The sequence below is a fragment of the Spermophilus citellus genome (genome assembly GCF_964194105.1).
Source record: "Spermophilus citellus genome assembly, chromosome: 10".
NCBI lineage: Eukaryota > Metazoa > Chordata > Mammalia > Rodentia > Sciuridae > Spermophilus > Spermophilus citellus.
Window position 1 is genome coordinate 106,827,122 of NC_138197.1, and position 17,295 is coordinate 106,844,416.

Below are 17,295 nucleotides of genomic sequence, written 5' to 3' on the forward strand. Positions count from 1 at the left end.
CCACAGGCTTTGACCCAGGCTTTTCAAGAACCACTCTGGCCTGCTGTGCAAGGGTGGCAGAGGGAGACCAGTTAGGAGGCACCTGTGGTCAGCCAGGCAAGAGATGATGATGGCTTGGACCATGGTGGGAAGAGGGAATGGTGAGAAGTGGTTGCGCATTTCATAGCTTCTGAAAAGATTCGAAGGAATGAACTGTGGGTTTTGAGAGTGGGGTGTTCAAGGTCTTCAGCTTGAGCAACTGGAAAGAAGGTTGCCATTTTTTTTTTTTTTTTTTTTTGAGATGGGGAAGACTAGGACAGGAAGTGCTGCTGGTGGCTGAGGCAGCAGAATTAATTTTGGACATATTTAGAGATGTATATTAGGCTTCTAAGTAGAGACATTAACCAGACAGTTGGATATTCAAGTTAGGAAAGAACATCTGGGGTGTGATGAAGACCAAGGAGAATCCTCAAAAGCTAGGAGAAAGGGGTATGGGGGGTGGTATACAATGACCCTCTTGAAAAAGTTTCAGGTATTTTCATTTGTATCATGATTATAAAGTTCTGTGATGACTGTAAAAGTATGTGGTAAGAAGTGGCTAAAGATTCTTTAAATAATTAATAATCCTGTGATTCCTACAGTGTGGACCTCGGCCCAAGAGCAGCAGCACCACAGATGAGCTTGTTAGAGATGTGAGTGAAGGGGCCTCCAACCTGGGAGGTCATAAACTTGAGGTAAGGCCCAGGAAATGGTGTGGACAAGCTTTCCCACAGATTATTATGTTCACTGAAGCCTGAGTGGGCTATATGATCAGCAAACTAGTTACTTCTGGGTTTTAAATATTAAGAAAAAAAATGAATTTTTTTTTTTTTAGAAAAAACATCTTTATTATTTGAAGCATAAAAAAGAGTAAACAAAAATTGTATGACATTTCATTCTTTAGTCTTCTCAATAAAGTTATAAAAATACAATGTCACTTGGTCTTTGTAAGCTCTTGAGAATGTCTAGAGGATCAAAAGGTACAACACAATGAGATGGTAAAAAATAAAACCTGCTCATAGGTATGATTGAGGAAAGTTTCTAAAAATAGGCTCACACATAAATAGGGCTTTATCTTTTCTTCCTTCCCAAAACCCAGATAGCATCTCCCCCATCTTATAGATCTTACACATGTGATCTGCCTTCTCCCACCTTAGCTCTTAATGCAGGTTAACAAAAAAGCCAGCTACAATGGATTTGCCTGCTTTTTTTCATTTTAATTTCCATTTTGTTTAAGGTAAAACAGGATTCTTAAATGGTACTCAAGATCTTTTAGAATGTCTGGCTCATTTTCATTTTATTTCAAATCACAATTCATTAAAAAATAGATGATGATGCAAATTTTTTTTTTATATAAAAAGGACTTATTATTCACTTGCTATATATGTCTATATTTTTAAATACAGCTGTTGCATCTTTGGCTTTTAGTATGTTGAAATCACACTAACATGATCTTTGTGAATCGTGACCATAGGTTCAGTACAACCCAAACCATTCATTGCATTTACCTGTGATAGGTGCTTTAACTCTTCATTTTCCTTAGGTTAGCCAAACGAAATACAATGTCCATCAGAAATCAAATAAAAACCCACTACTGTGTATGTCATATATGTTCTATTGCTAACAAAAATAAGTGTATTCTTGCTGTGGAAATTCTGTGGCCTGGGAATTTTTATTAGATCATCTTTTCAAGACATTGAGGATTCTTCTTTTTAACTGAAAGAAATGCAAGTCAGATCAATAATTCATCCTCTCCATTTAGGACGCTGTTTTAGAGGCAAGTGAATCATTTCACCTCAAGAATATCCACTAAAGAAATACATTCATTACTTTAAGGAGTTGCCTAAACATGGTCAATCTGAAATGATTTAGCAATGAAATTCAGAGATTTGGTTATTTTCCTGGCAGGATTTATACTATAAATGAAAACTGACATTTAAAATAACGTGGGAAAATACAGAGTCACTTGGATGCTTCCACTTTATTACTGCAATCATAACTAGTAGTGATTTAAATTAGTCCTTGACATTGATTTGTGTGTTTAAATTAGTCCTTAAATATGCCTTTTTGCCTTTTGTTCTGTTGCTCACCCTTTGAAGAATGCCATGATAATCAGTGCATGGTGTGTTGTGCCGAGCACCCTGCACGGCCTTCTTGAGGACGCATCTGCTGATTGTGCCTTGCTCACACATTCCTATTCAGCTTTTCTGTTGGACGACACTGATAAGCTTGTGTTGATTTTCAAGGCAGTCTTTCAGCTTATCCTCTGTCAAAGTCAGTCGCTGCTCCAAAATGGAAACTGTCTACAAAAGGGAGGACAGAATAATCAATGCCCAACGGTAACCTGGAGATAGGAGGACGGTGGACCTCTGCACAGGAGATCCTTTTATGAAGCCTCAAAGCCAGGGAGGAGGCCCCATGCAGCATTCCAAGTGGAGTCACGGGCTACATGGTGGTATGGGGAATGGTGGGGGGTGACACATGCCTGGTCCAGGTAGGTGCTTTTCAAACATCATTTTCATCATTCTGTCAAGATCCAATCCATGATGCATCATACCCATCACACCCCAGAGAGATGGACAACTGGAAGACTTTGAAAGTACCATGATTGCCATCAGTCCCTCACGCAGTACAACAGAAGCTCACAGCGTGGCTGGAAGCATTGAGTAAAGACACATGTGTGCAGTGGGTAGGCAAGTGCTGGGCATGCAGGACCCAGGCCTTGGCTATCCCTCCTCCTTTGGGGAATGATGCATATGCTCCATTTAGAACAGACATACATGTGTAGGTTACACTTAGGACATCTAATTTCTCTGTGATATTGACTATTTTCAATCTTTTTTTTTTATATAAAAAACTTCCTTAGAAGCTAAAATAGACTATTCAGGAAACCACATAAAACACATGTGTCACTAAATGAATGCATATTAAACAATGCCCTCCTACCTATTACTCAATAACTAGAACTTTGCCAGCTACCCCAGAGTGCCTTCCGTGGGCCTCCTACAATCACCACCCCTCCCTCCCTCTGTAACAGCCACCACCCTTGACCTTCATAATCACTGTTATGTATTTCCTTATGGTTTTATTTCCCTGATACACACTTCTAGACAGTGTAATTTCTCCTTTTCAAGATCTGATACATGACTTTCAATCAGCAGATGCCCACTTTCTCCCTTTCTTTTCTTGACAGTTTGTCTGCTGACAAGCTCGGACACTCTAATGTGTGGAGTTTCCACCAAGTCTGGATTTTAGGGATTGTGTGTTCAGCCTGTTCTTCCATCCTCTGTATATTCTAAAAATCGGCAGCTGGATCCTAAGGCTTGATCAGGGTAGATCCCTTGCTAAGACTTCGTGTGGTAGTTTATTCTTTTTTTAGAGGACATGTTAAAAATGTTTGGTTGTTTCCCTTTCAGTAATGTTATAGTAACAACTCAGTGCCTAGATCTATTAATTTGTGGGGAATGTAAATGGTAATACTGTAATTCTATCACTTAAAAAGTTTATTAGCCTGAGCAACTTAGTGAGCCCTATCTCAAAATAAAAAATATAAAAGTTCTGAGGATGTAGCTCAGAGGTAGAATGCCACCGGGCTCAATCCCTAATATGGCAAGAAAAAAAATTATAAATAATTTATAAGAGTCAGTTTCATCATCTGCTAATTGGTTACCCCGTGGTAGAGTTCACATAGGAAAAGCAGGATAAATGCTTGGTTATTTTAGTCAACAAATTTCATGGAAAAAGTTGATTTCTCATCATACTTTGAAGGTAATCAGTATATCATTATTTAAACCTTTTGCTTTCATATTCCACAGAACAAGTGGCAACTAACTAAAAATAATGATGCTGATAATACTTTCTCCTATTTCTTGAGTGTGTACGTACTATGTGCTAAACAATTTGCCAGATACTTTATGCATGCTATTGACATCTTTTAACATTGATAAACTCTATCTGCTATATAACATATAATTTCATTTTTATTTATTTCTAATTACAGTTCAGTTATAAATACTCTGAACCTTAGGTGGTGTTAAGTCACCTGTAATTAAAGTGAATCAAAGCTTATTTGTTTGTTTGCTTATTTATTTTGTAGGGCTGGGAAACTCAGGTCCTTGCACATGCTAAGCAAATGCTCTACTGTTGAGCTATATCCCCAGCCCTAAAGGATATTTATTTTACTTGCTACTTGCCCACAAATTCACTGTTGCCCTTTTGCAAATGTGCCGTCTACTTTTAATTTCTTTCATATGTAGAAGGAATAAAGCCCTTCAAAATTAAAAATCATAGAGAAATTTAATAATGCTTAAAATGATTCATTTAACTTTGAATCAAGTAAAAGGAGAAATGGGTCATGAAATAGGAATGGAAAGATTCATTTTGGAGAGATCCTAATGCTCATCTGACACTGATGATAGTTTAGATAGGGAAGTCATGGTAATGTGGGAAACAAACCAATTATAACTAAATTTGCAACAAAGCTGAGAGGGCAATGGCTTTTGAAAGGAAAGAAATGTCTGATAAATACAGAGAAAGTCACCTCTTTCCTAATATTATGAAATGAAAATGGGTGATTTTAATATGATTTTTTTGAAACTTCAAAATGGATAGTTTTGTCAGAATTTTTTTTCTTTCTTTTTTTATTTATTTCTTAGATACATGAAAATAGTGGAGTGCATTACATTCATAATATGATTTTCTTTTTTTTTTTTAAAGAGAGAGTGAGAGAGGAGAGAGAGTGAGAGAGAGAGAGAGAGAGAATTTTTAATATTTATTTATTTTTTTAGTTCTCAGCGGACACAACATCTTTGTTGGTATGTGGTGCTGAGGATCGAACCCGGGCCGCACGCATGCCAGGTGAGCGCGCTACCGCTTGCGCCACATCCCCAGCCCCCATAATATGATTTTCATTGAGCAAATCCTACAATGACTCCCAAGTTTTCACATGACTCTTTCCCAGAGTCTGTCAGGACTCTGAACCTACAGATATGCTTCTTAATTTCAAAGCCCCTGAGATGGTATACCCAGGACTGAAATACTCATTTAATTAGTGGTTCTACACATTGGCTGTAAGAGAGAATCATATCGGGTGCTTATATGACTGATGCCAGGGTCCCATTCCAGTCTGGAGGTAAGACCTATGATAGCAGCCCCAGTAACAGAATGCTTGGCCAGATTTGAGAACAGACTCAGGTAATTTCTATGAAATAGTTATTTCAACTTGAAATACTTATTCTGAATATCTCTCTAATTGACATCTCTCTAGTTCATACTTTAGTCTCTCTTATAACTTGGGACAATGTCCACTCTGACAAATATTGCAACAGATATTGTACATATCAAGGAGGAATAACAGAAGCCTTCTCCAAAAGAAACATGGTATTGGCAGAGCTGTAGGAAACCTCTGGAATATCCATTAGGTTCTCCTTATATCACATCTATGGTTCTTGATAAAGGGTTGAAAGACTTTGGTACATCATTTAAGGCCCTCTGTATTCCTTTTCTGTAAAGATGAATTAGCCTGAAAATACTGGTTAAGATTCCAAAATGGGAATGCAAAGCTAACACCCTGGAAAGAAAAACTGTATTCAAATAAGTAGCTTTGGAATGACAGACTGCCCCATAGGACAGACAGAATGTTTTCAGAGTGAAAAACTGTAAACTGGCAATATTTCATATTAACCATAAATGTTTGTTCCAATTCATTTTTCTTATGGCCCTAAATATTTCTTTATGAGTGGCTCAACGTGAACAAACTGCATCACAAATTCTAAGGGCAAAAGATTACTGCCTATGGGCTGGGGATGTGGCTCAAGCGGTAGCGCGCTCGCCTGGCATGCGTGCGGCCCAGGTTCGATCCTCAGCACCACATACAAAGAAAGATGTTGTGTCCGCTGAAAACTAAAAAATAAATATTAAAAATTCTCTCTCTCTCTCTCTCTAAAAAAAGCCCAGCACAATGATTCACTAAAAACATATAATTAAAAAAAAAAAAAGATTAATGCCTAAAACCAAACACACTCATAGGCTCATAGCCTGAAGTACTGTTATTGTTCTTAATAACACACACTGCTGCTTTTCTGGCCTCAGTATGTTTATGTATACATGTGTGTATGTGTTTGCACACACACATGCATTCATGCACATGATCTCTGAGCTTCTCCACATGATCTTACTTGTTACATGATTGCCACCTTGGGTATGCGTGCTAGTAAAAATTTCCTCCTGTTCCATTTTTTTTTTTTTTTTTTTTTTGCGGGAGGAGGGTAGCAGGCATTGAACTTGGGGGCACTCAACCACTGAGCCACATCCTCAGCCCTCTTTTGTATTTTATTTAGAGACAGGATATCCCTGAGTTGCTTAGCATCTTGATGTTATTGAGGCTGGCTTTAAACTCGTGATCCTCCTGCCTCAGCCTCCGATCTGCTATTCCATTGGTTTTGCAATCTGCTCTGACCAGGATTGCTTGGTGTATCTTACCTCTGAGGCAAAGCATGCCAACCCACCTGTGTCAAGACATTGAGCTGTTCCATGATGTGTTCTAAAGCATCTGTCACAGCAAGTGGTATGCTTCTTTGGCTCTCGGAGGGAAAGTCACCAAATTCTTCTGTTTTATTTTTCACAGCTATTGCTGAACAGTCTGCTGACATTAAGGAAGGGTTCAAGAAATATCCACAGATATCTTCACCCTTGTCTGGCAGATTTCGACCACTATTTTCCGTTATCTTTAATGTCATAGAAAAGATAGGAAGAGTTATTTTTCCAAACTTTAAAATGATATCTGTATACAAAAGTTTTAAATATTCTTCCTCTAAAATTTCCAAACTTAGGTTTAATAATTTATCCTCAATTATAATAAATTAAAGAAACTACAACAAGGATACAATGCTAACAGTGAACAGAAATATCACATCTTTCCTTGTCATTGAAAGACACCATACATATGTCTGTCTGAAAGATCAAGTGTTATGCCATTAAAAAAAAAAAAAACTGCTGCAAACTTGGGATGCAGCTCAGTAGTAGAGTGCTTGCCAGCATGAGTCCCTCGGTTCAATCTCCAGTACCACAGTGGGAGAAAAAATCTAAAATACCTGAGAGAGAATGACTTTTAGGGTATGAATAAATTCCATATCCTTTAAACAATCCCATTATTATCATTTTGAACTATTCAACTTCATATGACAAAGAAAAGCTAAAACTGTACTGAAAATGTCCAGAAGAAAACCTGGTAGTTACAGATGCAAGAACAAGTTACTGTAGAGGACTTTTAATGCTATTCATTATCTGTACTCACAAGCATCTATGACCTACCATCTATTCATACCCTGAGCAGTGGATCTGGGAAGAGACATACAGCCCTTATGTTTATGTACATGGGCCCCCAGCTCCTGGGCTGGCAGCAAAGACTGGGATGAAAGCAATAGCAATGTAAAGGTAAATATAGAAACACAAAGGACTCACCAGGAATTCCTCTCTCATGATCATAACCTACATTCCTGATCCTAGGAAAGCACCTCATTCACTGGGGACAATATGTGGTTGCCCATGCACACACTTTCTCACCCCAAAGTAAATAATTTCTGCTGAAAGAACAAACTTTTCTTTCTTCCTTGCTTCTGCTCTGTCTGCAATGAACATCTCTGGTACCCTCGCGTGGCTGAGCCCTTTGCAGCCTCCATATCTCAGCATAATTGTCACATTTTCAGAAAAGTAATCTTGTCTACTCTAATAAAGCTGGACTTTCTGTTTGCTAGCTGGGAATCCTGATGATTTCCTCAGTAACCGATCAGAGTTTACATTTATATATCTGTTCCTTGTTTACTGTCTTTTACAGTAGGATATACCATGTCTACTACTCTCACAGCTGTATCCCTTGGAGCTAGTATCATGTCTAGTACTTAAAAGAAACTTGAATGTCTTTTACATGCAGATTTTATCACTGTTCTCACAGATGAAAACCAAATTCTCTATAACCAAAGAGTTTTATTTACTTTTTAACACATATCACAATATACCTAAGTACATACACGCATGGCCACAAATATCATGGGTCATACTGAAATCACAGCTCCAGCCCTTTGTGGAAAAAGGACTCAACCTAATTAACAAATCAATCTTTAATCTCTGGTGATTTGTATTCAAGGTGGTTAGTGAAAAAAGGGCAAAATGAAAATGGGGGCAAATGACTTAAGACCATAGACTGTCTAAACGATAAAAGAGCTCTAACGGCCTAAACAATAAACTTCTTGTTTGGGATCAGCCAGCAAATACATTGCTATCAAATGACTTATGGAGATGAACAAAAGATAGAGAACGGTAAAGGCTGAGAAAACCAGTACCAGATCTCCAACTGACAGTATCAGTCAGCCAACATATTTGCCTTTCTGTCTCTCAAAGGTACTGGGACCTGCATGTAAGCAGATTCTTTCCCACCAACTAACCCTGCCTTTGCATTGTTTGTACAGGGGAAGAGTCAGAGGCATGACTTGGGGAAGTTTCACTATTCTAATAAAATTAAGCCACTATATCACTATATTATAGTGATATCACTACACTCATAAAAAAGTTACTGGTGTTTAATTAACACTTTGGGCTGACAGAATTCCAGCAAATGAGTTGGTCCTATTTTAAAGTTGCTAGTATTCATTTTTTTTTCTCTTTTTGAGTACACATTCACTGAGCACCTACTTCACAGAGAGCACCTACCAGTTGTACCTGTGAGTGTGGTATCTTGCCTGCCCTCAAAGGATTCTCTACTGTGGGAGAGAACCAAGATAGAACAGAGCTAGATTCCCTCCCAGCACCTGCCACATCTCTGTCACTGCTGAGCAAGCAAAACAGACAATTGATGACTGGGCTACAATGAAGATTTGCAGTCCAAACTATTATTACTTATGTAATTAGCAAAGGAACATTCAACATATTGTGGTACTCAATTAATTCTCTGTATTCTCAAAATTCACCCATTATATATTTATTCCCTTTTCTCCTCTCTTCCTTCTAACCTTCCCACCCACCCACTGTCTGGACCAGTAAGTCAGAATTAATCACTGGTGCCACTTCACTTTGTTCATGCCATGAGTAGAACGTTTGTCACTTCTTGATGTATTTGTGTCTACATGTTGGCATTTCCTAGCAGATTGTGAACCCCTTTTGAGGGACAGAGTCATAACTTTATCATCTTTGCTCTCAGGTGTCTAGCACAGTATATGAGACAGTTCAGTTCACAGCATTTGTTGAACTGAATTCAATTGACTGTCCTGCATGAGCTGAGCCATCCACATACAAAAAAAAATATTAATAACATAGTATTTGGAGAGAAGTATAAACCCAAGGTAAAGCCAATGCTACTCTCTGCTAGAAATTCCTATCCTTAATGGCTTGGAGCACAATGACAGAGCAATGCATGCATCTATTACCTAACTACAAATCACTTCATGATTTTTGACTGCTAATAGCATATTTGATGGCTTCTGGTGGAATAACACAATGATTTTTCCAACAAAAAGAAAGCATTTCACTTGTAAAGACAACCAGTGACTTAACTTCAGATATATCTTTAATAAACTAATTAGAATATATCAGTTTTGTTTACAATCAACATTTCTAGATTTGCTTTCATTCTGTAAGTAGAGAACAAAACAGACAAAAGGCAGATGAGTCTATCTAAGAGTGGTCTTGACCCTTCTACTCAAAGTGAGTTTCCCATCATGGATGATTTTAATAGCCTAGGGATGGTCACTTGTCAGGGATATTGTGAGAAAAACACAAACATCAGATCAGGAAATTCAACTGAATGTCTTTGTGAGTCTACACCTAAGGAGCTGATTTTGCTTTCATTAGAACTTTACATAAAATCATATTATAGTAGAACCTTTTGGTATTTTCTTTTAATCGACATTGTTAGATTTATCCCACGGTGATGCATGGGATTCTAGTTTACTTACTTATATTGCCAAAATAGTATTCTTCTGAATATCCACAAACTATCCCTTCTACTGTTAATTAACAATGACTGCTATAGTGAGCACTTTTGTAAATGTCTTGGTATAAGACTTCTTGCTAGTGTGGTGCCGCAGTCTAGCTGGGCACAAATCACGAGCCACTGAAGCAGGAACAAACTCTATTTCTGAACTTCACCAGCACACTCCACACTCGCTCCCCGGGAACCCTCCCGAACGCCATGTGGCTCCTCCAGGAACCACCAACCGGAAATCCCTCCTCTGGTACTTCCCCAACCAATGAGAACTCTTCAGGAATCCCCGAGAGAGCTCAACCGGAACTCAACGGGAACTCTTCGAGAACTCAAAAGTCATCATCTTAATGGCTTGCTGGCGTCACCTCTCAACCACTACTTCTGGCAAAAATGCCATGCGTCATCCCAACTTGGCTGTGGCCCTCAACAGTGTGGAATAGCTAAATCATAGTTTTTATAATTATTGCTCAAATACTAGAATTAACCTCCTACTAGCAGAAGTCACTTTTATCTACAAAGTCAGAAATAATTGAGTATTATTACACATCAAATTTTACAAAAATTATGGGCAGAAAATCCCACCTAATGCTAATTTCATTGTGCATTTCTTAGATTACCAGTAACTTGAACATATTTTATGTGAATATTGGTAACTATTCTGTAAATTGCCTACTTAAATCTCCCACCCATGTTTCAATTGCTCTCATTTCTAATTTGAGAGTTCTCTATATATTCTGGACAATGATACTTGTTCTTTATGTGTATGATACATTCCCTCCTCTGTGGTTTGTTTTCACTGTTATTTATGAAATTTTAAAGTACAAGTTTTGTTTTTAATGTAGCCAAACTTATCAAACATTTTCTTTATGATTTGTGTAATTTGTATTTCTTTTAAAAGAAACTTTTGCATACCCAGAATTCACATTGCCTTTTTTTTTTTTTTTGAGACTTTAAAGTATTACTTTTCACATTTAAGGCTTTAACCTATCAGGTATTGATTTTTTGTTTCTGGCTAAAAGTACCGCAAAGAATAGAATTTTAATTGATTATTATTTTTAAATGGATGATTGTCACAGCAACAATCAAGGAAGAGTGCATTTGGTCTTTCTCTACGGATCTGCAGTCACCTTCCACACAACGACTGTCCACACCTATGTGGTTCTGTTATACGCCTTCAGTCATGGATTCTTACTTTCTCTTTGCAATATCATACCTGGAGCTTAAGAAGTCTTCAACCTTCAGAACTACCCTGGACATTTTTTTTTGGTTGTTGTTCTTTGCTTTGTCAAGTAAGTTATACAATTAGCCTTTTAAGTTTTAAGTTTCATTAAACATATTACTGGGATGCTTATTAGTATTTTCTCAAATTTATAGACTTCTAAGAAGTAACACTTTTATGATGCCAAGCCTATCTATAAAAACAGCTCCAAAAACATTGACTACTTGATAAATTTCATGTTACCCTGACACTCTGGTATCTTCTATATCTCAATTTTAATATATGTGCTGCAAAATCAAACATTATATCACTAGCTTTTTATGCTAGAAAGTCAACCAAGTGAATAGTCAAAGAATGTCCTCCATAACTGTCAGGTTTTATTTATTTATTTATTTATTTATTTATTTATTTATTTATTTATTTATTTATTTATTTTTGGTACTAGGAATTGAACCTAGGAGCACTTTACCACAGAGCTACATTCCCAGCCCTTTTTATTTTGAGACAAAAATCTCACTAAGTTGCCTAGGCTGACCTCGAACTTGAGATCCTCAGCTTCCTGAGCTGAGATTACAGGTTTGTCCCACCACACATAGCTCAAAATTTGTATTTCAAAAGGGTGCTGTGTTGCTGCAAAGGCTTTTTTATTTTTTCCTTTCGTACCTGGGGATTGAACTCAGAGACACTTAAACACTGAGCCACATCCCCAGTCCTTTTTATTTTGAGACAGGATCTCACTAAGTTGCTTAGGGCTTCACTAATTTGCTGTGGCTGGCCTCAAACTTATGATCCTCCTGCTCGATCTCCTGAGTTGCTAGAATTACAGGCAGCAACACTGCACCCAGCTCATTGCAAAGGCTTTCTGACTGAAGAATGACTTCAGACCCCTGAACTTTTAGCCTCATAAACAGAACCAATCGATCACTTAAGAGCTTGCCCAAGCCAGACTACCCTATTAACCCAGAATTTTCCTACCTTGAGCAGAATGTGCAGGAGGTAGAAGTACTAAAGGACAATCACAGGAGGGAGGGGATGTTCTTTCTCTCCACCATCCACCTGTCTTCATTTTTATGAGACATAAACTTACCACACAATCAGAAGTGTTACTTAGAATACATTTTTGAAAATTATTTTCCATGCTTGCTTATTCTTTAATATTATTCCTTAGTCTTTCTTAAAGGTCCTATTTTCTGTTCCTCAAAACTCTTCAAGTGCCAAGTTCAAAAGAAGAGAGCTATGTGTTAAAGGTCATGATTTAATTTTTAAAAATTATATGGAGAAAGTAAATCATGCTTTGCTTGCTTAAGACTTCAACTTCCTTCTTGTACTTATTTTAATACTACAAAGAGGCAGCTTTAAGGCATAAATTTATCCAACAAAGATACATTCAAAAAGCTGGCAAGCTGTATAGATCATCCTTTAGAGGACAAACATAACATTTGTTTATTGTTCTGTTCATCATCATGCATAATGTGAACATTCTAGCAGGATTAATGATAACTGTGGTTATGGAGTAACAGTAAAGTGCATTCACAGCTTGGTATCGAGTCAGTCTTCTGTCTATTATTCATTAAGTCATTTAAAAACCAGAGAGCCAAAGCTTTCTATGTGGATTCATTATACACACTTTAAATTATCTTAGTTGACTTCAATTTATATCTATAAAACAATGATGTCTTTATTCATCTTTATAAAATAGATGAAATTTACCCCTCCTCCAAATCTCTATTACAATTCAATTTTGCTTGTTAAAGCAAATATTAATTCTTACTTGCATTTCTGCTATGATTATCTGTATAAATAGCACGATTATCTGTGACATTATATAATATGAAGGTTGTATAAATGGGATATCAAGTCACTCAGACTTGGCTTAAACCCTTTCTCTTTGGTGTATTAAGAGTACAACCTGGGACACATTACTTGACCTAAGTAAGCTTCAGTTTCCTTTTTGTAAAATGGAGATAATAATATTGGGTTACATTGCATGATTGTTGTCAGAAGGTAGGTAATGATTGAATCTACAATTGGCTTTCATTACCCATCATCATCAACATCAGTATCATCACATCTTGTCCTTCTTCCCCTGCACTGAAAGTCAAAATACTTTGACCTGTTGAGAGTCATAACTTCGGACATGCTGATGACATGCTAAGTATCTACATAAGGCTTACACACAGTGTAGTAAATAAAACTCTTGCTTTAAAGATGTTTCTATATCTATTAGGTTCCACATTTTAAAAATCTTTCATATATATATATAAAAGGGGGGCAAATTATTATTATTATTTTGAAATTTGATTACAACCAATTTTGTTGGCAGTAAAATTAGAGTAATTTTAAATTTGAATAATGGCTTATGTACCAAAACTCAGAAATTAAGTTTGGCAAAAATGGGAAGAGTTTTCCAGTAATTACAGATCAGAAGGCAAAAATCAATTTTGGGAAACAGACAAAACCCATGTTTACAATGATTGTGCCACAGATTTAAACTTCAGTAGTGCATTATATTTGAGAGTTGTTTCTTGGGGAAAAAAAATCTCAGTACCTTGTGCAAATAAATCAGTCTTCCATGTGCCTTAGCACACACTTAAAATTTCTCCACTGTATATATATACAAAACACCGACCACATTGGCAGGTCAAAATACATTTCTTGAATTAAATACTAAGCTATTTAAAAGCAGATAGGAATTTAATTAAATAGAAGAACTATACTTAATAAATTCTGAGACATAAATAGTATTCTAAGTATACGTTTAAAATGAAAACTGCTGTTAACAAACCCCAAACAACAACAACAAAAAACCCAGACATTTTTCAAATGTAATTTGAAAAAGAGTAAATGATTTCAATTTCCAGGCAGCTAACTAAAAAAATGTTTATAACACTTTGGAAAAAGAAACTTAGCAGGCAAAATTCAGATATTTATATAGAAATTTTGGTTCCATCATCTTAATGAATGAAAAATGATTTTCTGATAATTACAAAGAAAGTCAATCTAACATTGAGCAGTTAGATACATAAATTTTATCTCAAATGTTTAATCCTTTGATAAAGACTAAAGATCATATAACAGGACACAGTTGAAAAACTATGGCATAAAAGTCTCCAGAAAAAACCAGAATTCTTAAATGGCTCATGAGTAGAGTATCATCATATAACTGAAAATCAAATAATAACACTATGCTGCTTAATAGAGAGAGATTTTCCCTCCATACTTTATGTGTATGTTTGGAGGGGTGGGGGTACTGGATAATGAACACTGGGCCTCAAACGTACCATGCAAGTACTCTCATACTAAACTTTACATTCTATTTTGAGACTGTATCTAAGTTGCTTAGGTTGGCCTTGAACTTGGGATTCTCCTGCCTCAAAAGCTTTTTGTATGTAAAAGGATGTGTTCTTTTCCTTTCTTATTTTGCTGGTGAAACCAAAGACAATAAAAATAATGACTTTGGCTATTTTTTAAAAAGACTATTTTCTTAACAATCACCATGGGGGAAAACAGCTCAGGGAAAAATGACATTTAAATACTAAATATAAACCTCAAAGATTTCTTTTCACAGATGCCAGGAGTCAGAAAGAATACGAACAGGAAAGCTATAGAATTATGACAATTTATCTTCATGCTCAAACTCAGATGAGTAAGCAGGAAGTTTCAACGAGGAAGTCACGACACAACCCAAAGCATGTTCATTATGCACAGCCGGTAAACATAAGGAATTTCTTTCTATTTCATATTTCAGTCCCACGATTTACCAAGTTATCAGTATTATTCAAATAAGCAGTCCTATAATGATCTTCCTGATAAATAAGATGCAAATAATGTTTATCATAATCATCTCGTTTACTGTGGAGTTTAGGGGTCATCATTTGGGACCCAATGGCCTGACTGATCATATAAAGATTCTTAACTCTCTAATGTCCAACTAGAAGCTCATATCCAAGCCTCATCTTTTTCTCTTTCTTTCTTTCTTTCTTTCTTTCTTTCTTTCTTTCTTTCTTTCTTTCTTTCTTTCTTTCTTTCTTTCTTTCTTTTTGGGGGTACCTGAAACTGAACTCAGGGGTGCTTAACCACTAAACCACATTCCTAGCCTTTTAAAAAATATATTTTATTTACAGACAGGGTCTTGTTAAGTTGCTGAGGTTGGCTTTGAACTTGTGATCCCCCTGCCTCAGCCTCCCAATCTGCTGGCATTATAGGTGTGTGCCACTATGCCCGGCTCACTCTGTGTTAGCAAATTGTGCCATTATCTACTAGCAGCCCCAAATTTTGGGCATCTTCTAGACTCTTACTTCTCCTCCCATGTGTAATCAGAAAACAACTTTATGAACTTTCTCTTTATTATCTCATTTCCTATGTTATACTCTAGATCAGGCACTTATTACTTTGTATCTAGATTACTACCACAATATTCTAATTCTCTACTTCTCTGGTCTCCTTCCTTCAAACCCTTCTTTTTCACTAGAGTAATTGTTCAGAAATCCAAATTTCCTTGTCATGTTCCTGGTTTAAAATCCTTCTCAGGTTTTCCCAAAGTTCTTAAGGTGAATCCAAACACCTTCAAATGGCATTCAAGATACTCATGTTTCATCTTCATCTTCTCTCTCCTGTCTCATCTCTTGCTATTCCTTAACTCCACTGAGTGCTGGGGCCAACAGGAAATGTCCACGGTTCTCTGCGTTCATTCCCCTCTCTTTGTCTTTGCACTTTCTGAATGCTTTCTGTTCCCCTCATTACAGGCAAATTCTTACAGAATCAGCTTTTGTACCAGACCAGTGAGGTCTGGGATGCTTTCTGTCCCTCACCCTCATTCTCCAGAGCTCATGCATGTACCCCCAAACACATCACACCTTTTCCTTATTTAATTACTCCACTAATTAGTCTCATAGCAATTTAAGCATATATCACTATTATTGGATTTATTTATTCTAGCTGATTCCTTAGCTCACCCCTTCTCCCTTCAAAAGGTTACCAATAGGGCAGGGTTTTTAGCTTGGTGGTAGAGTGCTCATTTAGCAAGCATGAGGCACTAGATTTGATCCTCAGCACCACATAGAAATAAAATAAAGATATTGTGTTCACTTGAAAGTAAAAAGTAAAAAAAAAAAAATTTTTTTTTTTTTTTTTTTAAGATTACCAATAGCTAATGCTGGGGACACTTGCCTATAATCCCAGCTATTCCCAAGGCTGAAGAAGGAGGATCATAAGTTCACAGTAAGCTTGGACAACTTAAAGAGTCCCTGTCTCAAAACAAAATAAACATCTGGGGATGTAGCTCATAAGTAGAATGCTCCTGAGTTCAATCTCTAGTACTGTGCCAGAAACAAACAAACAAACAAAAAGTTACTAATAATCTTGGCTAAATTCAACAAGAGTTTTTCAATCCTTCTCTGGACTTTGAATCATGTTGACTTTTACCATTCCTTCTCCCTTGGCTGCCATGACACCATGCTCTCTGGTTTCCCAGCTTCCTCCTATCCTTTCTCTGACTCCTTTGAAAACTTATCCTGTTTCATCATACTGTTTTATTTAAATTCCTCCAGGCCCAATCCTAAATATTTTTAAAAAATAATTTTATTAATACACATATTTTTAGATGACACATAGCAAATGCACACATTTGTGTAGCATTTCAATGCATGTATACAATGTACAGTCAGATTGAAGTTAATTGTATCTATTTCATGAGACATATATCATTTATGTTGCTAAACCCTCTTTCTTACCCTGTACTCTCAATCTCATCTAAGCCTGGTGCTTTCATTACCACATACCTGCAGAATACTCTCACTTTTTTTTTTCCAGTCTAGATCTTTCCCTTAAGCTCCAGATATGTGTGCATTGTGACATACCTGCTATGTACTCCTGGATATTTCAGAGACATATACAACTCAACATGGTCCAAATTGAAACTCATGATGGGAAATTTTGGAAACCACCTACATTGATGTGAATGGCACATCACTGTCCAAGGTAGAAATTTAAGAATTATCCTTAATAATCCTCCTTTCCCTCCAATTCACTACAAATCTTATTATACCACTTATATATATATATATATATATATCTGTTAAAT

At 36.6% G+C, this 17,295-nt stretch overlaps 1 protein-coding gene across 1 annotated transcript in view; it reads right to left on the bottom strand.

Annotated features, from left to right (window-relative positions):
- Window positions 1-858: 858 nt before the first annotated feature.
- POC1B (POC1 centriolar protein B) overlaps window positions 859-17,295 on the bottom strand; it is an 88,782-nt gene continuing 72,345 nt past the window's right edge. Inside the window, exons 11-12 of the mRNA XM_081311521.1 lie at window positions 6,525-6,743; window positions 859-2,321 (exon numbers count right to left, since the gene is read on the bottom strand). Of these exons, the coding sequence (XP_081167647.1) occupies window positions 2,217-2,321; window positions 6,525-6,743 (324 nt within the window). The 3' untranslated portion in view covers window positions 859-2,216. The remainder of the gene's footprint in view (window positions 2,322-6,524; window positions 6,744-17,295) is intronic.